Source organism: Poecilia reticulata, chromosome 7 (genome assembly GCF_904066995.2).
Source record: "Poecilia reticulata chromosome 7, P_reticulata-male-v2, whole genome shotgun sequence".
NCBI lineage: Eukaryota > Metazoa > Chordata > Actinopteri > Cyprinodontiformes > Poeciliidae > Poecilia > Poecilia reticulata.
Window position 1 is genome coordinate 14,783,035 of NC_088836.1, and position 21,893 is coordinate 14,804,927.

Genomic DNA, 21,893 nt, shown 5'->3' on the forward strand with positions numbered 1-21,893 from the left:
AGCCAAGTGAAAATCATTACTGATAAACAATCTAAATCAAAGTTTTCCTTTAATTGTAACAGAGTGCAGTTCAAAAGAAGAACTAATTTAGCGTTTTTCTGAAAATAAAGTCAGCGTTTTAACACCCAGCGCACGGACAAGGCATCGACATTCCCATTAGTACAATGATGAAGAGTTTTTGAAGACTTCAGCTTGGTAACGTTGGTACGAAGCCCTCTAGGGAACATGGGGAAACATTTTTTCTTTTGCGTTCCCTCGCAATATGCTTGCTGTAGTATTTGCTGGTCTATTTTGTCACAAATGTCAATTTAACATTTCAAATATATACCCATTTAAAGGAGCCTCATTGAAAATGTGTTTATTACTAACTCTTTGATTGAAAATCGATTTATTCACTGCATGTTTATGTCTGTTTGTGTCAGGTTGAGATGAAACTGCACATGAAAACGACCCTTTAAACCATTCAGAACCAGCACAAAAAATACACAATCAAAACTGTCAGATCACTTATTTCCACGCGATAATAACTCAGAAATAGTCCAAATATATTTTCTTTGTTTTCTACTTATGAAAAGTTTCTGTTTATATCATAGGTTTGTGGTGCATTTCTCTCATAAAGAAAAAAATATAAAACTTCAGATATTCCACAACGAGATACGCATGGAAATAATAACAGAAAGTACGATGGACACCGTAAGAAAGGCTGACAGTATTCAGTAATGATCAGTACATTTTTGTGAGGGAACAGAAACCAAAAAAAAAAATCCCATGTCACCTTTGGGGCTCCGTACATTGGAAATATCTGTTTAAAAAGCTGATTTTATTGATTTTATTTAAAAAAAAAACTCATTTTATACCACAGTGAAGCATCTGAATTAAACTCAAACTCAAACCAATGTACATGTCATCAACTTTCCACCATCATGCTTCTTGGTTGATTTGAGCCACTTGTGCTGATCTGCTGAGTTGTTTCTCTCAAATCATGGCACTTTTTATTATGTCCATGAATCTCTAACGATTGGAGAAGTTGCAGGCTTGATTAAGATGCATCTTTGCTATTTTAGAGACTTTCTGCTTTCCCAGCAGACATGCTTGTCTGTTTTTCGAACATGGCCAAAGATGGAGCTTGCTAAATCGTCCATTCCTGTGGGAACATTTTAAATTGGCTGCTACTTTACCTTCGTTATCCAGCGGAAGCAGCAAGGGTGCATTTAGTTCTTCAGATAACTGCGCTGACATTTAGGGAAATTTTCTTTTTACTGTGACTACACAGCTGTGGCAAATGGCTAAAGGGTAGAACTATGTCCTTTTGAAATGATACGCACTTTCATGTTTTCATGTTTCATGTAAAAAAAAAAAAAACGGACGCTGACCTTTACTGATTCAATAATATTAGCAACATTTATGGTCCAAATAAAAATGAAATAAGAATAAACAAGCAGAGTAAAATGAAAATGTCCCTTCATATTGATTTCATCGGTGATTTGTTTCAAACATATTGTTCACTATATTCTGTTCTAGTTTAAGTCAAAATAACTAAGTGGACTATAGGGGGGGAAACGACCTTATTGGACTCTAGTTATCTACCTTCAAACTCAAACAATTACATCACTTATCATATCTATAAACGGCTCACATCAAAATCTTTCCAAAATCAAAAGTCATGAAATTCACATATCCAAAGGTATAAATCTATAAACTGCATCTAATAACTAAAACAGAACTTAACAAAACCAAAAAGTCGTCAAAAGCAAAACACATACATTTAAAGACGAGACACAACAGAACTGTGAACCTAACTTTCATAAACCACTGCGAAACGTAGCGACGGGTATTCTTTGAAATGATCCATTTTAGTCCTTGTGCAGATAATATACTGAACGTAAAAGCAACAGAGCCTTCACATGTCTGAATAATCAAAATACATTAAATACAGCTGGACTCGCAGTAATCATCTTTACTGAGAGAAGAGTTGCCCTTTAGATTCCACCTGGCCATGAATGTAGTCTTTAGTTAAAAACTGCTCCAATTCGTCAAGACGAACCTCAAACGTCCAGATTCTCTCAAATCACCTGCAAAAAAACAAACATAATTACTGACACATCACTGCTCAGACACAGAATGAGTCACTAACAGCTCAAATTATTCAGACCTTTGCCACATTTAGAGTTAAACTTATTGTCATATAACCAAAAACAAATGTTTGTGATAGAAAATGAGATGTGTCAATAAAACAACATAATGACCTCGACCTTTTAACCTCAATAATTTATTTGAAATCCTTATTGGGATACAGCAACTAAACCATATTTATAGTTTCACTTGTAGATTATTTATTTTTGGTGATGAGCTTCGACTCTTAATCTCCTAATCTAAATCTCCCTTTACAGACTGTTTGTAAGAAAATGACTAAACCGTGATAGTATCAAGGTCCACTAGTGGAAGTGTGTATTAAATATGATCTGAAATGAGCTGCTGTGATGTAATGAACCAGCACTTTCAGTAAGTTTCCACCAATCCTGTACCAAACTAGACACTACATCAGCAGGTTCACTCAGCAAAATAATTCCAGTTCTACACTAAACAAAATTTATCTGCCATTAAAAGTATCGGCACAAAATGTAGCAATGACAAATTATACAAAACTAATGCATTTTAAATAAGTGTAATCACACACAGCTCTTATAAAATGTTTGGATGTTGCACAATGTTTAAACTATCATGCTGCTGTTTAAATGTGACCAGTTAATGAAAAAACCACAAAGCAGACAATGGTCTAAATGTGTTTGGATAAAAGGTATTAAAACAGTCATGTTTTAAAATCAATTTACCAAACAACATCATATTTTCAGGTTGTTCATAGAAAATAAATATGTTAACACTATGGATATTTTTACAAGTTGCTTTGTCTGTCATATTTCAGGCTGTTTCTCATTGACATGCAGGAGTTTTAAGCAATAGGACATGCAAATGTTGGCAAACATAACCCCTGTGTGCAGCCTGGTGTGTGTGTCTCTGCACTGACAGCCTCAGATGATGAACGAAGGAGGAGTCTGTCTTCTCCCTATCGCAGCTGCACTTTATGGAAAGTTCAGTCAACAGCGTACCTGAGGGAGCCGCATGAACAGCATGGACTGTTTTTTATTAAGCGCAACCCGAACCAAACTTTGGTCCCGCCACTCAGCAATCGCTGGGAGATGTCTGATAGTCAAGCTGCATCTGGTGATATTCTAAGAAAAATAAAATTTTCCTACTGCTGCCTGACCAGATAGACAGATACCACACATGGACAATGGAAAAGGAAATAACACCTTGAAATCCAAATATTTCCCTGACCTAGATCAGTGTAGGGTCGAACAAGAAGCGAGCTGACAACCGAACGAACAGACGTTGTCAATATGTGATTAGGAGCACAGCTGAAAGTCAGGACTCTGACCTGGAAGGTGGCAGGAGCTTCAGTAGAGTCCGATCTCTCTCAGGTTGATTTTGATGATGACGTCAGTGACCGCATCAAACACAAACTGCACATTCTTGGTGTCTGTGGCACAAGTGAAGTGGGTGTAGATCTCCTTTGTGTCTTTCCGTTTATTTAGGTCTTCAAACTGGCACTGGATGTAAGCAGCTGCCTCTTCGTAGGAGTTCTCGCCTATAGCAAAAAATATATATATATATATTTATATACATTAGAGATGTGCCGATCAGGTTTTTTCCTGCCGATTCCGATCACGTAATTATTTTTTTTTAATCATAAGCACTACCGGTTACATTATATGGAAAAAGGAACCATGAATTCACCTTAATTTAGACAAAAACTTGTTTTTAATAACTTTTTCCAAGAAAAAAACATTACAGGCATTGTGCAAATTGTACTGCTATCAGTAATACTATCTTTGACAGACTGATAACATATGAAGGCTCTGAAGAGGCTAAATAATGCAAAAAGTCAAAATAAAACCTCTCAACATTGCCAAAAAATTTAAGTATGAAACTTAACATTCAAAGGCAAATACAGGTTCCATTACAATAAACAATCCTGAGTTACTGAATGAAAACTTCCTGATAGCATGGCGGCTAACTGATTACTGCTAGTTCTGAGTCGAAGTCGCAAACTTCCCCATTCACTCAGTTCGTTATAGTTCCACATCGCTTAGTTGCGCAGTGTGAAGGAAAGAGGAGACCGGCTGCACAGGCAGGCTGCGAAATGAGATGCAGGTGATCGGTTTGTGTGATCGGCAACAAAAAACCGTGATCGGCGATCACAAATCAGACACTTTTTCACGGAAATCAGCTGATTATGATCAGTGGCCGATCGATCGGCACACCTCTAACATATATATATATATATATATATATATATATATATATATATATATATATATATATATATATATATATATATATGTGTGTGTGTGTGTGTGTGTGTGTGTGTGTACCACTGCATATTGCTGCCCAAACTGTCACAGACATTAGATGTTATTTCTCCTGATCTAATAAAGTTTTTTCCCTTATCTTGAGGGTATTTTTTGTAATACTGAGGTAATCTTAGAAGTTGAATGAATTTAAAAATTCATTTTCAGATACACTAAATAAAGGAGCAATAGCAGAAAATCCAAGTGTATAAAGAAGAAATCTTCAGCAGAGCCAGTAGATTTGCCTCACCAGTGTACTCGGGGTAGCAGATAGTCAGCGGACTCTTGGAGATCTTCTCTTCGAACAAGTCCTTCTTGTTGAGGAAGAGGATGATGGAGGTGAGCGTGAACCACTTGTTGTTGCAGATGGAGTCGAACAGCTTCATGCTCTCATGCATCCGGTTCTGTGGAAGACATCTGCAGTGAATTCACCCCAAATAGCCCTTCCTTACGCATGACTGTGTTATAGACTGAACTCTGATTCTTTTTACAGCCCTTTAAAACCTTGCGAGCACAGAACTAGTCAGTGCCAGCGGGTATGAAAGCCCTCATATAAGACGGAGGGAACCTCATGGCTGTTCCTGGTTAGCTGGAGCAAAGGCTTCCTGCGGCTCATAATGAAATGCCACATGTTACACTGTGACAAAACAAACCTGTAAAATCATATTACACAAAGGAGGCCTTGCCAATAAACACAACTTAAAAAAAAAACATACAGCAAGTTGTTGTCATTCATTATTAAATTTAGCTCATTGACTCATCTAAAGAAAGCAGGACAGCCCACAATAAATCTGGTTTTACAATGTGTCATAACCACATCAACCATATGTTGTAAGCATATTAAGATGGCCTTCAGTAACACAAGGAAACACAACGGATGTCTACACTGACCCTCACAATTATTAGCACGGCTGGTAAAGACATTTTAATTGCTAAACATGTAATTTCTATAGAGACTTCAAGAGATGCCTATTTTGTTGTCTCTCTTCATCATCTTTCACAACAAGTGGCGACAAAATAAACTGGACTATTAATCCAGAGCTGGTCGTCAAATTCAGGTGTTTACTTTGTTGTTATTGTCGCTGCCGTGAAAAGGAACGTTTTGTCTTGTAGCATTTTTCTAACTTATGAAGATCAGCACACATCAGCCATGGTTTATGACATGGACTCTTGTCTTTTCAGTTTTGAAGAGCGGCTTGCAGAAACAGTGTAATGGATTTCACTAATCAACAATTCAGTAACACTTTATTTGAAGGGGTGTGCATAAGACTGACATGACACTGTCATAAACATGACATAACATCTGTTATGAACATAAATAAGTCTTTATGAATGTTTATAACTGTTGTCATGAAGTGTAATTTGGTAAATAATGACACTTTTAATGCAAAGTTGTGCTAAAAGTTGCATTAAAAGTCCATTGAAAGTGTCAGTTTTGCATTAAAAGTGTCATTATTTACCGAATGACGCATCATGACAACAGTCATAAACATTCATGAAGACTCCTTCACGTTCATAGCAGGTGTAATATTATATTTATGGCAGTATTATGTCAGTGTTATGCACACCCCTTCAAATAAAGTGTTACCCACCATTTGAAGACACAAAAAGAAAAGCATTAATTACAAATTGCTGCAGTTAGATTTTTCACATGAATTTTTAGGGGTGTCAATAATTGTGGCTCATCTGATTTTGCAAAAAAAAAAAAAATAATAGAAGCATTTTCATCAGAGAAAATATGTGCTCGAATTAAAGGTTATTTAAAAATAACAGTAAATCAGTTTGAAATTACAGTTTTTGCGGAAAGGAATAATTTATTTTAAATCATTTTATACATTTTGACCTCGGTGTGGAGTTGGTGCTATTTATGCTTCTGAACACTTCTAAACACTAAACACTTTGAATTGCCTTGTTGCTGAAAATGTGCTATATGAATAAAATTACCTTACTTTAATCATTTTAAATGTCAACATTAATGATTAGGAAACAATTATTAAAATGTTCTGTAGGGGAGCGTTGACCAAACATAAACAGCGAACTCCTGGATTCGTTAACGTATTCTAAGCTAATCAACTACAACAATCAAACACAAAGACAGCGTTGGCTGAAACAAGGATGTTTATGTCTCCTCTGTTATTTTGCCAACTTATAAATTGACACCGTAGCAGGTTAGTAAAATAAAATCATCTCATTTCAGAGTCACCTGGTTCATTTCTTGTTTCGTGTTTTGGTGCTGATCTCAACACACAGTTCAGGGATTTTCTGCAGCAACAAAGAATAAAACTAAAACCCCACAGAGGGACAAATGTGACTTTAAAAAACAGGGAAAACCTCCAAACAGCAACAACGCTTACTGTGAAGTCAAGTTATGTGCAAAAAATAAAAAAAAATAAAAAACGCAGCAGGACTTGGTTTGTCTTCAGGGTGAATTTGATCCAGCTAAACCATAAATTACATCAAAAAGGCAAAACTAATTGAAAACCAGTGACTTAAATGTTGATGTGAGTTTGACTGATTCCCAGTCCTGGCCGGCTTGTTTACGATGCAGCCACAGTTTAATTTTCCACGCCGGCACACCTTTTTAACTTACGACCACAGAGCATTGATCGCGTGGCTGTAAATCACAAATTCACGGCCACTCTGACAACCGCGCATCCATCACCTACCATTTCCTCATCCTCCGCCAAGACAAGGTTGTAGTCACTGAGCGCCACGCAGAAAATGATGGCGGTAACTCCTTCGAAACAGTGGATCCACTTCTTTCTCTCCGAGCGCTGACCGCCAACGTCAAACATCCTGCAGACACACGCAAGCAGAGACTTAGTGCATTAACAGATGAGTTTACTCAGATCACTTCCACTGTCATTTTAATATCAGGTTTACAAGGTTGCATAATCCGGGGCTCAGGCAAACAGAGCGTATACGCAGACGCCATGCAGGCAACCTGGCTTTGTAATCTCCTGTTCGTGTGTGCGCTGCGTCCGGCTCCACCTGAGGCGCTTTGCGGGCAAACCAAATCTATCCCAGGTTGACACAGAAACGAGATGAAAGAACACCCTGTCCTGTGACACCAATCCAGTGATTGCACACTTTGAGGTTCTGAGCACCGGCGTTATTACAGTTAATGCTTTACCAATATTTCAGAGTACAGAAGCTGGAGGGAAAAATAAAATAATGTAAAGAGGAGGGAAGCAATGTAATTACAAAGGTGGCTCATGTGGCATTAGAGCAAAATTCATCAGCATTTGTAAGATAAGCCACGATTTGCATGTCAAATCAAGGCAACATCAGCCAAATGGGGAGAATAAGACAGAATAGTTTTTAAAAGAAAATAATAATAAGTGCCTGACAAAGGTTTTAAAACCTTTTCTTTGTCATGCTGGAACTGCAAACTTATCATATTTCATTGGGATTTCATGAGGTAAACCAACACAAAGTGTTTCTTCCATTATATTGGACAAAAAAAAATAATGCATAGTTTAAAAAAATCTTGCATAAATAAAATTTCAGGGATTTTTTTTTCGATCCACCATCCTAAAAGTGCAAAACATAAAGGACCAAGAAGAACATTAATGAAAGAAGCAGCCAAGAGGTCCAGGGTAACTCTGGAGGAGCTGCAGAGATCCACAGCTCAGGTGTAATGAATTGTAAACACGACCAATATTCGCCATGCAGTCCACAAATCTGGGCTTTATGGAAAGTCATTTTTTTAACAAAGCAATAAGAAATCACATTGATGGTCTATCCATGCAGGGGAAACAAATATGTGGAATAAACGGATCTGGTCAGATGAGACCAAATTCAAACTGTTCTGGTCAACATGCAAACCTCCTTCAGGCAGAAAACTAACTCTACTCATCGCCCTGGAGACTGAACACAGCACATGGTGGAAACATGGTGGTGGCAGTTCCATGCTGTGGAGGCGCTTTTCTTCTGCAGGCACCTGCAGGATGGTCAGAGCTGATGGGAAAACGGGTGAAGCTAAAAATCTGACTTATAACAAAGGTTCACCTGTCAGGAGGAAAAATATCCTAAATAATGACCAGAACTACAAGGCAAAGTATATAAGAATGGCCTAGTCAAAGTCCAGAGCTAAATTAAACCGACAATCTTTGGTAACTTAGGCAAAGACCAAAGGACAAGTACATGCCACATTTCTCAGCGTTGCATCATTCCACTCCTCTCTCTGTGCGACTTTGAGCAAAATTCAACATGAAAAAAAAAACTAAAAAAACTTGTGATTCTGTAACAGAAATGTGAAAATCTTCTAGGGGTGTGACTAGTCCTTACGCTTTTATGTCCTGTAAGTACGCAATTTCCACAAAACAATCAAAATGCATTTGACAAGTGAACTGAACAACGAACACATCCACCATCGAAAACAGAGGCCAGACTCAGTTGTGTTTACGTGTAAGATTTTTTTTTTATAGCAACATAAACTCCCTGAAGGCTGAGCTGGACCGTGATTCATCGATACTAACTTGAAGTAGAGATCTTTGAAGGTGAAGTGAGTTTCCACGATCCCTGTGGTCTTCACCCGGGTGCGCAACACATCCTGCTGAGTCGGGATGTAGTTCGGTTTGCAGATCCTGTCCAGCGCGTTCAAGTAGCTGAGGGACAAAAAAGGACACGACGTAGCAGCAAATATTTATGTTTGTGGAAAATCCAAACTGTTGTTGTTGTTTTTTTTCCCCCACCGATTAAATGTTTGTTTGTACCTCCTTTCGACATCGTGCAAATTAATTTTGTTCTCAAGAGGCTTTCAAAACGTACAAATGTCATGCTCGACAGGGAAACATCTCTCAATACACTTAGAGCAAAACATCTCAGGACGCCACGGAGCAATACTAAATATGGGCTCATATTTTCATGGATGATAAACGCTGGCTTCTTGTGGGCTGAGTAAAAACAGACTAACTCCACTGGTTCGTCGTGTCGCAGGGTTTGCTCACAGCGCGCAGAGTCATGACAACTCGGGTGTTTGCACAACAAAGAGCACGTCCTTCACACGGGGTGAGATTTTCGCTCAGGATGGGTGTGACATAAAGTAAAACAGACCGGAGAAAACAGAGAACTGCATGAGCCGCATCTGTGTTTGATTAGTAATATAAGGCAGAGGCTATATTAGGCTCTCTGTTTGCTTTTTCAAGTAAAACACTCTGTTTCACTCAGTGGTTGACTGTAGTAACATGTTTCATTACTAGAGCGGTAAAATACAGCGACTCGCACAAGTCTTCACACCCGTTTTGTCATATTACAGCCATGAATTTTAGAGTATTTTACAATAATTTAATATGATAAACATTTTGTCATATTACAGCCACAAATTTTAGAGTATTTTACAATAATTTAATATGATAAACCAACACGCAGTAGTACATGATATCACCTATTTTTCTATAAATGTCTAATCTTTTTTTAACAAATGAAAATATTGAGTGGAGTGTTTTTTTTTGCATAGTTCTACCTCTTTGAGGTTGTATGAGGAGTGTCTGTTTCCGTTATTTCCAAGTCTTACCACCACTTGGATTTCTTTCTGGACTTTGACTGGGCCATTCTACTGCAAGAAAATGTTCTGATCAATCCGTTTCCTTCTGGCCGTATGCGTAGGGTTGATGTGTCGAGTTCATTTTCAACCAGTGTTTTGCGTGTTGGCCAAAACGTTTGCATTCGGTGCCATCAGATCTCTCAGCAGTGACTTTATTGCTGCACCTGACAGGCTGATAGTTGTCTTGACCACAGATTCTGACACCTGAACTGACAAGCTCTGAGCGCTGTCGCTGCCCGTTCTGTCCGTTTGAGTGGAGATCAGTATTTTGGTAGCTTTAAAGTTGTGCCATGTCTTTTCAAAGTTCAGATTGAGCAGTGAGCACAAAGTATTACTTTATACCTAAATTCCTCTTTCTCCCTCTTCACCCCTCACCTGTCTGATTTGCTCCTCGATGGCCTGCACAGAATAGCTGACTGATGATTGGACTTTATTAAGGGTTATCTGTTATTACTGTACCAACCGTCTAGACCCCTCAGATCTTCTGGTTCTGGTCTGCTCTGCATCCCCAGAACCAGAACCAGACGAGGAGAAGCAGCATTCAGTTTCTATGCACCACAGATTTGGAACAAACTTCCAGAAAACTGTAAAACAGCTGAAACACTGGGTGCCTTTAAATCTCAACTTAAACCCCACCTGTTTAGAGTTGCTTATGGCTAAATTAGGGTTAGAGTGCGGGTTTTGATGTCTTCCATGTTTTTATGTCTTTAATGTTTTTAATTTTTTCTTCTTTCTTTTCGACGTTTTAATGATGTAATGTTTTTTGTTTTTATTTATTTATTTATTTTTTTTTAAATCTCTCTCTTTCTCACTGATTATTTCTGTTTTTATTTTAATTATGTAAAGCACTTTGAAATGCCTTGCTGCTGAAATGTGCTATACAAATAAAATTTGATTGATTGATTGATTGATTGATCAGAGTAAAAGGGGTCAAAGAAAAAGTTGTATTCACAACCACGTATCATTTTACTCCATGTCACAATAATTCACTACTTTGTGTTGGTCTGTCAAATAAAATTAACCAAAGTTTGAGAGAAGGCTGCACCGATTGTAGTTTTCTGGCTGGTTTAAAAAGCCTGACCTGCCGATTCCTGATATTTTTGTCTGAAATGTTGGTAAATATAGCAAGAAAGTTTTAGAGTTGTTAGCGAACCTGGCGGCTCTGTCAGCTGTCTCTCACCGCAAAGCAACAGACGCCAGCGGCTGATTCTCAGACCTTTGCTGACGTAGATAAGATCTACGGATAAGATCGGCTTCACATTAAAGTATCCGCCTATCATGATCTTTCAAAATTGGTGCCGATTTATCAGCACACCCCTAGTCAGAGATGTCAGGAAGTGTAATTTTTTATAAGCAACTGAGATTTGTTCGGCTCCCATCTGGAGCTACGGATTAACGCGCAGCGCTCCGTGTGGCGTCCTCACTATGCAGCCGAGTCGTTGAGCTGATACTCTCGAGATCGGTCGAAGCAGGCCCGGACGCCACTGTCGCGCCACAGCTTGCGGATGACGGCGGTCAGCTCCGGAGACATCACTCCTTCCTCCGCCGTGCTCGCGAGGGTGAACAGCTGACGCGCGTCGTCCTGTAAGACACGACCAACAGCTGCTGACGCTGCAAAATCACTCCTGTGTTGACTCGAGCCACAGGTGAGGAGGAGGCTGTCAGCTTACCGCCCGGGCAGCATCGCCAAAATCGATCTTCAGCAGCCCCATCGCCCTGATGATGGCCATGATGGACTGGATGGTGTTGCTGTACACCACCACTTTGTACTGCTTGCACTCTTCTTCCGAGTAGCCGTCCTCGTGGATGATTCTGAAGCGTGAATGAAACCAGAACAGACTCTCATGTTCCATATGGATATCTAACAGTGCAAACAGCAGGATTAACAGTCTCATATCTGATTACACGTTTGGCAGATCTCACGCCTCGCTGTCATTAGGGCTGAACTTTGAGCTTCAGTGAGCAAACGGCGTGCTTAACGTGGGAACCGGCCGACTCTATTCAGGTCCTGCCAGGCAACAACCAGCCTCTGGGGCCTTTGTTTAACGGGTTTTGCAACAACACACACAAAAAGGGGGCTTCCTCCTCGCTGCCTGAGTGGCACAAAGTAAAGTTTCCACCATGCTGCTACAATTTTTCCAAACAGATGAGCTCAACAACGTGGCAGCTAAAAGAGCGAGAGAGCGAGCCTGTCTTTCATCAGCGGGAAATAAAAATAACAGAAAGGATCCCTGCAGGAAGTGTAAAAAGCTGTGGACACCAGCATCCTGACTGTTATGAAAGTTTGAACTTACTTCATCTGCTTGACAATAGTGCTCTTTCCAGATTCCCCGGCACCTGGAAAAATAGGGGAAAGAGGTCAAGTGAAGCATTAATACCTGGCATCGGTACAGAGTAACACCTGGGGGTTCAGGTGGCTCTAAAATGTGAAAATAATCTGATGTAATTTAATCAGTCATTCTGCATTTTGTAAGTGTAGAGAGTGAATTTGTCATCCGTTCATTCATTAGAAAATATTTTAAAAAATGTCTGGAATAGAACGATGTTTTCTGGATGCAAATTGTCTCTATTCAGCAGAAAGCAGGGCCACCAAACAACATACAAGACATATTGTTAAAGTAACCCATATAGATGCACATGTAGCAGTTTCTTTATTATTTCTGACTGTCTTTTTCCTCTTCTTGAAGTTTTAGATCAGACGATGATGTCATTTACTTAATCTACATCATGACAGCTAGTGTAGTAACTCCAGTCTTATGCCAATACACTCTTTTGTCTTCCAGCCTTTGTTCTCTTTTGGTTTTCTTTTCAAATTCACTCAAAGATGAATTTGTATTTTGCTTTATGTGCACATAAAAGGACAAAAGTAAAGACAAAAACTTTTGCAAAACTGAGACAACAAACACAAGGAAATCTGTCTCCACAGAAACAAGTTATATAGAAAAATAGATGCACTGAGACTTTTGTACAGTTCTGCAGCTGGTAAGAGTAAAAAAAAAAAAAAGAAAAAAAAAACTGAGGAAATCATCAGACACTGACATGAGATTAACTTCAACTTTGACAATACAATATCATGGATCTGTGGCGGATGATTAACTGATGCCTGAGAGGTCAAACCTTCCCAAAGCCTCCATTACGGTGAGTGATATTCTAATACTGCAGAGCAGGGAAAGGATTTCACTCCAACAATTAATTTGTGCAACAATCGGCCAAACAGGAAGCAGCCGCCATGTCTCCGTGTTTTTTTTCCACATATCGCGCTGTGCTGGGCTTCAGGGAGCGGAGCGACCGACCAAAAAACACAACCGACTCAAAGAGCGTGTCAGCAGCTTGAGCCAAACACCAACCTGTTGGCGGACCCAAACCCAGCTGTGCACATTGATGGAAACGGTTTACAGGAAGGCCTCATGCTAGTTCGGCTCTTGTTATTATTATTATTGTAATTTTTCTGTTACAGTTGTGACTGACGATGTTGCTGGAACCATGAAACTCTGCTGCTGGAAGAAACATGTGGAAGGTGGAACGCCGTTTAACTTCAGCTGATTATTTTTAGTCAAATCATAAAAATGCAGAACTTCTTGCTGTTTTTTTTTTACATTTTCTTAAATACAAAAGGAAATCTTAAAATAGTTGCTTCAGGAACTCGGCACTGCATCTATTAATATTTATGGGAATGTTCTTATTCAGCTTCATGCCACAAAAATGACTGGATCCAACAGCTGCTCACAACGGCTTCCCACCAACAAACTAAAACCAGAATAAAAACAGCTGGATTTATCCAGAAGGAAGAAAGTCCAGTAAAGTCCAAGTGCGACCCAGGGATCACCTTCTTCCTCCAGATTGAGTCTGAGATTACAAAGTGGTACCAATCTGACCCATCAGTACATGTGGTAAACAAAGAAGGAGACTTCAATTTGTTTTTAATTAAGGCAAAAAAAAAGACTGAATTTGTAGAATTTCCTCACAGTGGTAAATGTTTTCTTCTTTTTAATTTCAAAAAAAAAAAATCCCCGAATACATCCAGCTTGATTTGTTCAAAAACAGATGTGGATGGGAATGAATGTGCTTTAAATCATTTTGTTAAACAAGCGCTGGTGAAGAAATAGTGACCCAACTTGCAAATACAGGACAAATAATACAATTCTAGGTAAAGAAAATGGATTCACCCAGGTGAAACCCAGAGGAGCAAAGCATCACAGGATGATCAAAAACCAATAAAACCCAGCTGAGCTGAGCAGCAACGTTTACATTGACTGACAAATCATTACATTCTGGATTTAACTCTTTAAAACAATCCAACAGGGAAAACAGATAATCGAGGTACTGATATGGGACATTTTATCCTGCAATTTCATTCTTGCAGCAACCACTGAGTTATGCAATGCCATCATCACCGTGCAACTGGCTCTACACAAAACAACATCAACTGTTCAAAACATCTTCCCAAAAACTGGACATTTCCTCAGCTCTGATGCAAAAACATGCGCCAGAAGTCAAAACCTCTGCTCTCAAGGACTGAGGTTTGCACTTGATTCAGCAGCGAAAACTCCAAACTGTGTGTTGAAAACTACAGCCTTGGGCAAATCGAGCTCGCTTTGCTTTCACTTCTGAAAGGGGGAAGCATGAGTAAGCTGCACTAGTTCTCATTGGGTTAAAGAGCAGTGGAAGCATGTGTACATGCGAAACACTGCGGGTCAAACTCAGACAGCTTAAGACAAACTATTTCTATAAACACATCATCTTCCTTGTTCATCACGGCAGCAGCAGCAGCCCCACGTTTGCTTTGCTTTGTAAATCATCAGGAAACTGCATCACAAGTTTTCCAGGCGGTGGAATTAAACAGATATGTTTGCTGGTGTTTTCCTAAAGGGAGCAGCTTGTGTCAAAAACACAAAACAATTGGCTTAGCATTGTTCTGTATGGAAAAGGTGTCAGAACACATTCTTGTTGCCTTCAGCAGCTGGATGCTGTCAAGGGGGATCAGAGATGAATATTCCTGTTGCTGTTCAACAGGAATTAAATCCTGGAGTTGTTTGGTGGAGCTGAGGGCAGCAGAAGAGATTTAAGCCGCTCACAGGAGAAGACAAATTGCGCTGATTCACGTCCTCGGTCCTCACAGCCACCAGCTCCCTCATTCACTGCATTTCTTGGCTGGTTATCAACGCTGGACGTCTGCCAGTTCACAAACCAGCTCATGCACAGGCTTTCGCGTCGACGCAAACCCACACAGAAGCAAGACTCCAAACCGAGCCTCTTTTAACAGGAATCTAAACTTTGGGCTTTTCTCATGATTCGCTGTTTGTGGTCAAATAGGAGAACGCTTTCGTTGGAAGGGAGTAGGGGCTCTTAAAACTCTGTGGTTTCAATAACGGGCAGCAGCCACATTTTTTTCCCCTTGTTTTCCCTCTCTAGTCCTCCTGTACCAGCACAGAGGCAGAGTGATTGGTTGGAAACGTCTCTGTGGTTAGTATTTCAGAATAAATGTTTCCAAACAACCAGCCTTTTTAGGTGGGACTGGAACAATGCCTTCAATGTAAACATATTCACATCCCTTAAATGTTTCACCGCTTGTCCCGTCGCAACCACAAACTTCAGTTTTTTTATTTGTGATTTTAAAAGAAAGGCCGACATGAAGTCCACGTCGTGGATGAAGTTTCACATGTTTTTTTCAGCAAAACTTTTAAAGTGTAGCCTAAACCCACACTGCAGAAAGAGACAACCACATTTCCTTACTGATGTGCTTCCTAAAATCAAATGAAATTAAGCTTTTCCTTTTCTAGGTAATTGAGAAATGTCAAAAATATTCATGTTTGAGAAATGCTACAATAACAAGAAACATATTCTTTGTTACTGTTTTGAAATGTATAACTTTACATAAACTAAACAATCTGGAAAAGCCCAGATGAAATGACGGATGCCTTTCGCTTTGTACCCTTCTGGTTGGTTAATTCACAACATTTGAGTTAATTGGAGCCAAATCGGACATCATGGGAATATAAAAACAACCTGTGAAGATGTCAGGAAGAGAAAGGTGGAGTCCTACAAGTCTGGTTCATACCTGAGTGTAATTTCCATTTAGCCTAAGGTTCCAAGATTATCTGTTTAAACAATTATGTTCATATGGGAGTATCCAGACATGGTACTGTTTAGGAAGAGGATAGGTTCTGAATCCCAGAGGTGAATGTGAGACGGGTCAAAATATGAAAATTAACCCCTACGCAAAAGAAAAAGACCCTGTTTAGTTTCTGACTGAAGATGGTAAGAGATTATCCACAGTAATAAAAAGTCCAGTGTGAACATGGAGAGAAAAGGAAGGAAGAAGGAGGAAGAAGTCAGGACTCCACAAACAAAAAAAAAAAACAACTTAAAAAGACAGATTGCAATTTAAAAATCCACCTAAAGAAAATATCCTAACTTTTGGAGAGTTTGGTGCAATGAACCTGAAATGTAAGTGTTTCTCCATTATGACAGTCGTTAAATAAAAAAAGGTGGAAGCTTGTAAGCCAGAGAACATCATCAAAAGTTGTGAAGTATGGAGGAAGCATAATATTGTTTAGTGGGCATTTTGCTGCATGAGAAACTGGTGCACTTCAGAAAACAAGTGACAAGAAGAAGAAAGAACATCAGTAAATATTGTAAATATTCTCCGCACATCAACCAGGAAGTTAAAGCTTGGGCACAAAGGCAGAACCCTTCCACCGGCAAAGAGGCATGGCTGCTTTGCACCTGTTCTGTCTGCAGGAATGGACCAAAAAAGTTTTGGGAGGAACACACAAGATGTTTGAAACTGTTTAAAACTTTATCCCAACAACTATTAAGTGTAGAAAAAGGCTTTCACTGCTACAGCTTCATAGCTAATGCAGACTTCTTTAATGCTGCTTAAAGTATCAGTGACAGGTGATGTTCCATGGAGGAATGACATGACGACAGATGCCGGTTACTATAGCTACAATTTGACGCAACAAATTTAAACCTAGTCTTGGAGCTTTCTTTGTTCACAGGTAGCCTGCGACTCAGCAAGTCATAACCAATGATCAGTGGTTGTTTTTTTTTGTTAATTAAATGGTAACACTTTATTTGAAAGGGTGTGCATAAGACTGACGTTACACTGTCATGAACATGAAGGAGTTTTCATGAATGCTTACGACTGCTGTCATCCGTCAAATAATGACACTCTTACAGCAAAGTTGACTCTTTTAATTGACTTTAATGTAAGTGTTAATGCAACTCTGCATTCAAAGTCAAATTCAAGGCCTCATGCGACCTCTGACCGGCCCTGCATGACGAGCTGGAGCCACTGCACTGCGCATCTCTCTGCTGGATATGAGAATCAGATTTTATTTATGTGGCAATAGTAGGAACAAAGCTTTTCCATTTCGTGACTGCTGAGTTTTTATTAAGCGCCGCAGATGCTATTTGTTTTTGGTGGCTGGGCTTTATGGGGCAAGTTTTTCGGCTCTTTACTCTTCACTGCCAGCCATCTGGCCCTGCTGCCCTCGTCCTCTAAGAAGATCCGTCTGACCGGAGCGGAGATGATGTACAAAAGGTTAAATAAATTAATACAAAGCTGATGTGGTATAGTTTGAGGCAACATGGCATCACAAAACAATTGCTGCTGCGTGTGTGTTCAGGTCAAGTGTGACAGGTTCCCCACGGGATAAAACACCGACCCGCTAACTCACCGGGGAAATCCTCGGTAGTCCCGCATGCCAATCCGTCCCTGAATACCAACTCTGCACAGGCAGAGGTTGAAACATGACAAAATGTGAAACCATTCAAGGAGTATGGATACTTTTTGTTGTCATGTAACACCTGGAACAGGGTCTTTGACTTACAAGAGTGGAGATACAGTCTATAAGGGGAACAGTTGACTCAGAATTGTGGGCTGAAACTCAGAAATGACAGGAAGTGCTTTACGGGAAAAAAATGATTCATGCTATCAGAGATGGGATCTAGAACAAAAATAGTTGAGGGAGAACAAGTAAGAAAACCCATTATAGCAACACTGGATATGGAGCAAATACTGCCAGTGGTTGCCGTTGGCGATAACAACTGATGTAAAGTGGGATTTCTGCGGAAGGGTAAACTGGTATATTCTCCTCTGGTCTCGACAAAACAAATCAGATTCCCCGCTCAGAATCGATTAACCCGCTGATTCAGCTTCTCTGTGATTATCACCGACAGGTTCGTCCGTTCCTCAGACAAACCACGTCTGGCTCATTAGATTATCACTAATAAACACATTTCAGTGCTCAGAAATACGACTGCAGAGCGGAGATGTTTCTATGCAATTTAAGATGCATTCTGCTGCAGCTGCTCAGGACGTCCTGCAGCATGACCCAACATGTCACATCTGTCCTCAGAATCCTCCATCTAATTATATATCTGTTACTCTTCGTGACCCTGAGAAGATGTTCGAGTCCAGCACTACTTAGGTTATCTGAAAAAATGTTGCGCAGACAATGAAAATACTGACAGAGTCCAATATGATGGGACACTCTAATTGTCATCTTTTATAGTTGCCAATTTTTCTGGAAGTCCATCACAGTTTTTTGTTGTTGTTGTTTTTTTTTTTTTTAGTTTGGCTGCAATGGGTTTGGGCGGCTTAAAGGTTTGTAACAAGCTGGAAATGCTGAGCGCAGCTGGGAGTGTAATCCTCCTGGCATCCCTGTGTGGTCGTCGCCCACAGCGACAGGTTCGCTGGGGCAGCAGCAACATATGAGCAGAAAGTTAAGTGAATAAAAAAAAAGTGATGTCAGCTGGATGAAAATTTTGAACCAATTTTAGTGATCAAACTGTTTCTGCCAATTAGACCTGATTTAACCTAAAATCAAGACCAAGCCTGACTCGTTTTCTTCCTCTACTTTGTTTTGACCTAAACTAAAAAAAGAGAACATTTGGTCCAACTTAAATAAATTGCGCTAATTGGTCACGTGTGATCAAATTAAGTTAATCTAAGTTAATTTATCAAGCTTTTTAAGTTATCAAGTTAGACAAATATATAGACAGTATAGACAAACTTAATTCAATTACTTGTGACACTTTTTTTTTTTGAGTTAGAGCTTCGCTTTTTTTCAAAATAAAATAAAATCCTCGTAAAATACATTCCATGTGACAAATTTTAAAAAAATTAAACTTTTCAGAGGCACTATAACAGGACTGTACACGTAGCTTATGCAACTGGAATATCTTCTTATTTAGAGTAAGGTCAACTTAATACAGCTTTGTTGTGCATATATAGATGACGTTGTACATGCAGACACACACAGAGATTCACCAGGAGGATCTTGTGCCCCAGTTAGACGAGGCGCACCACGTCCTCCGGCTCATGTCTGGGTTCACATGGAGCTGGTTTAGGATTTAAAGCAGTGGATTGAACATAGTGGAAGAGAACGAGTGCAGCTCTTAATCAAGTTCATACCACTAATCTACATTCACTAAGACATGCTTACGTATTCAGATGCAACGTTACAATATACAGCATAGAGAGAGCAGCAGAACGATGCTGACGACTTTCTTCCTAAAAGTCAAGATTTTGGACAACATTATGAAAAGATCTGAAGTTTAATTTGGCCAAAATGGGCTACTGTACTAGCAAACTGGTGAATTTTAATACACATGGAAAAAGAAAAATCCAGCATGATTTTCTTGAAGTTTTCTCATGACATGAAAGATGATTTCATGCTATTTATTGCAACAGGTATCTCTGTATTTTTTTATGTAAAAAATACTGAAGTTAATCAAGAAGTTAATTTATTTCAGCGTCTTAAATATGAAAAGCAGGTGTTGATTTCTGTTAATTTACAGATATCTCAGCAAGGATGAAAACTGGAAGTGAAACGGAGCTAAAAACTTCACAATGCTTTTCAAGCCTGCTGCTATCCCTCTTGCACCAATTTTTTCCCCTTCCACTAAATTTTCCATTTAAATGCTGAATACAGAATTATGTCAACAGCGTCTTTCTATAGTAGTGACATTTTTTTGACCTACCTTCCTTGTGTAGTGTGTCAGTGACTGTCTGTTAGACAGCACGTATTAAAAAAATCCATCTTGTTTTGGTCTAATGTAATGATCTATTTTCTGCAAAAACTGTTTTTTTTTTCATTAACTGTGCGCCAGAATAATCAAATTTAATTCAAATAAGCACAACTCTATTCTATAAAAGTTTCACTTTTCCAACTAAATCACCAAATAAACGAGCCTTCAGATGATGTCCTTGTCTAATTAGATGCAGCTATGAATGCCAGCTTAAATGCAGATTCATAAACATTTCCTGTTCTTTGCAACATTCTCCGGATTGATGAGCCAGCAGTTGTTTCTGATGACCTGAAGTGAAACAGAGCTGCAGCTGTTGCCAACATCTTCAGTAACAAATGACTGCACTTGTCCTCTTATATAAGCATGCTATTCTTATTCTTTTCAACAACTCAACACTGAGAGAAAGCCGCTCGGCCAGTTTGACCAACATCTGGTTTCTTTCTGACAGTTTTCTCAGGAAGCGAAGACTCCCAGCTCCCTAACTGGGAGAGAAAGGGGAGGAGTGATGGAGTTCCCAGACTGCAAACTAATAAGTGGCGGTGAAGGAATGGAAAATGTAAAAAAGTAACCTTACAGACTCTGCATAAAGGCATTGAAGCAGTAAAAAAAAAAAAAAAAGAAGACGAAAAAGCATCAGGTATGGTTTCATACCGAGTAGAAGCAGCTTCACCTCTCTGGATGATTTCTCTCTGTCCTCTCGTATGTTTTTATCAATCATTTTACTCCTCTCCACCGCGGCTTTATCCTCGGCGCTGATCGTGCAGCCCATCTTCTGTTTCTTCTTCCTCCCCCTCCCCAAAAAACAACTTTTTCTGCTCCGGATATTGGCTTCGGACGCCGCCCTGGTCTGCTGCTCCTGGCTCGGTGTGAGCTGAACTTCCCCGGCCGGGAGGAGAAGCGCAGAGAGACGGAAAGGCGTTGGCACCGAGAGCCGCGTCCAGTTCAGCCCTCACTGTGATGCTGCTGAACTCACCAAGCTGCAGCCCTGACACTCCTGTCCGGACCGAGCGAGGGAGAAAAATAAAAAATTAAAAATAGAAATAAATAAATAAATAAAAAAATAATAATAATCTCCAAAAATGTGTCTGTAGATCTGGAGTAAAAGTTATAGTCAAACAAAACCGACTGAATAAGTTATTTAAAGAAACTTCTTCAAATAGGAATCAGATTAAAATGGAAAAATATATATTAACATATCCACAACAGCAGCGAGTTGATCCAGTTGTTCCAGCTGCAAACTGAGAACAAGAGCAAAAACAAAACAAAACAAAACAAAAAATGCAGCCGCTAGCTTTCTGGGAAATGTAGTCGCTTCCACAAGCAGACGGGAAAGAAAATGGTCCAATGAACCAAGTTTTACTGAAGCTAAACACGATGATGGGAAGCGTGTTTCTCTATGTTGTTGCTTTTCATTTAAAAGTTGAAGTTTTTGTTGATGCAATAGCGCCCTCAAGTGTCTCAGAACTAAACTGCAACTTGTGATGCACAACACAGCATTCTAATGATAGACATATTTGCCTATATTTATTGAATACAAGAAATATTAATTATTTTTATTGGCCTACTTACTGGCTGAAAGAAAATGACCATTCTTGCCAACGCAACTCAAGTCCTTTTTGTCTTTTATTAGACTTCTAAATTACAAATAGCCCTAAAACGTTATTAGTGCACATAATACTTGTAGTAAAAGCTTCTTTTTAAAAAAAATTTTGTGTGTTTTCTATCATTGGAAAGTTTAAAATCCACACAAAACAGTGCCACCTTTTACATTAGGAAGAACGAAAACAATGAGTCAAGACACTAATTTTCATTTCAAGCTTAAGATGTTGCATTATTTTGGGGGTAATTTCAAATTAGGTGGTCTGTGAGTGTTTGTTAAATCTGGCAAGCAGACCTTG

General features: G+C 39.3%; 1 protein-coding gene across 2 annotated transcripts; it reads right to left on the bottom strand.

Annotated features, from left to right (window-relative positions):
- Positions 1-32: 32 nt before the first annotated feature.
- Positions 33-21,253, bottom strand: gnai3 (guanine nucleotide binding protein (G protein), alpha inhibiting activity polypeptide 3). Of its 2 annotated transcripts, none has more exons than XM_008413297.3 (9): positions 20,647-21,253; positions 12,252-12,294; positions 11,628-11,769; positions 11,382-11,539; positions 8,891-9,019; positions 7,076-7,205; positions 4,660-4,813; positions 3,437-3,646; positions 33-2,072 (listed from the first exon to the last, which is right to left on the bottom strand). In XM_008413297.3, the coding sequence occupies exons 1-8, from the start codon at positions 20,762-20,764 to the stop codon at positions 3,456-3,458; spliced, it is 1,065 nt and encodes a 354-aa protein (XP_008411519.1). In that variant the 5' UTR covers positions 20,765-21,253; the 3' UTR covers positions 33-2,072; positions 3,437-3,455. The 2 variants fall into 2 exon arrangements, with proteins under 2 accessions (XP_008411519.1, XP_008411520.1); XM_008413298.3 differs by having other exon boundaries at positions 20,666-20,776.
- Between the last annotated feature and the right edge of the window lie 640 nt (positions 21,254-21,893).

Excerpts from the sequence above, each read along its gene's own strand:
- gnai3 (XM_008413297.3), bottom strand. The coding sequence starts at position 20,764 with ATGGGCTGCACGATCAGCGCCGAGGATAAAGCCGCGGTGGAGAGGAGT. Across the intron at positions 12,295-20,646 it reads GGTGAAGCTGCTTCTACTCG|GTGCCGGGGAATCTGGAAAG; the intron begins GTATGAAACCAT and ends CTATTTTTCCAG. Across the intron at positions 3,647-4,659 it reads CTGCTACCCCGAGTACACTG|GCGAGAACTCCTACGAAGAG; the intron begins GTGAGGCAAATC and ends TTTTTGCTATAG.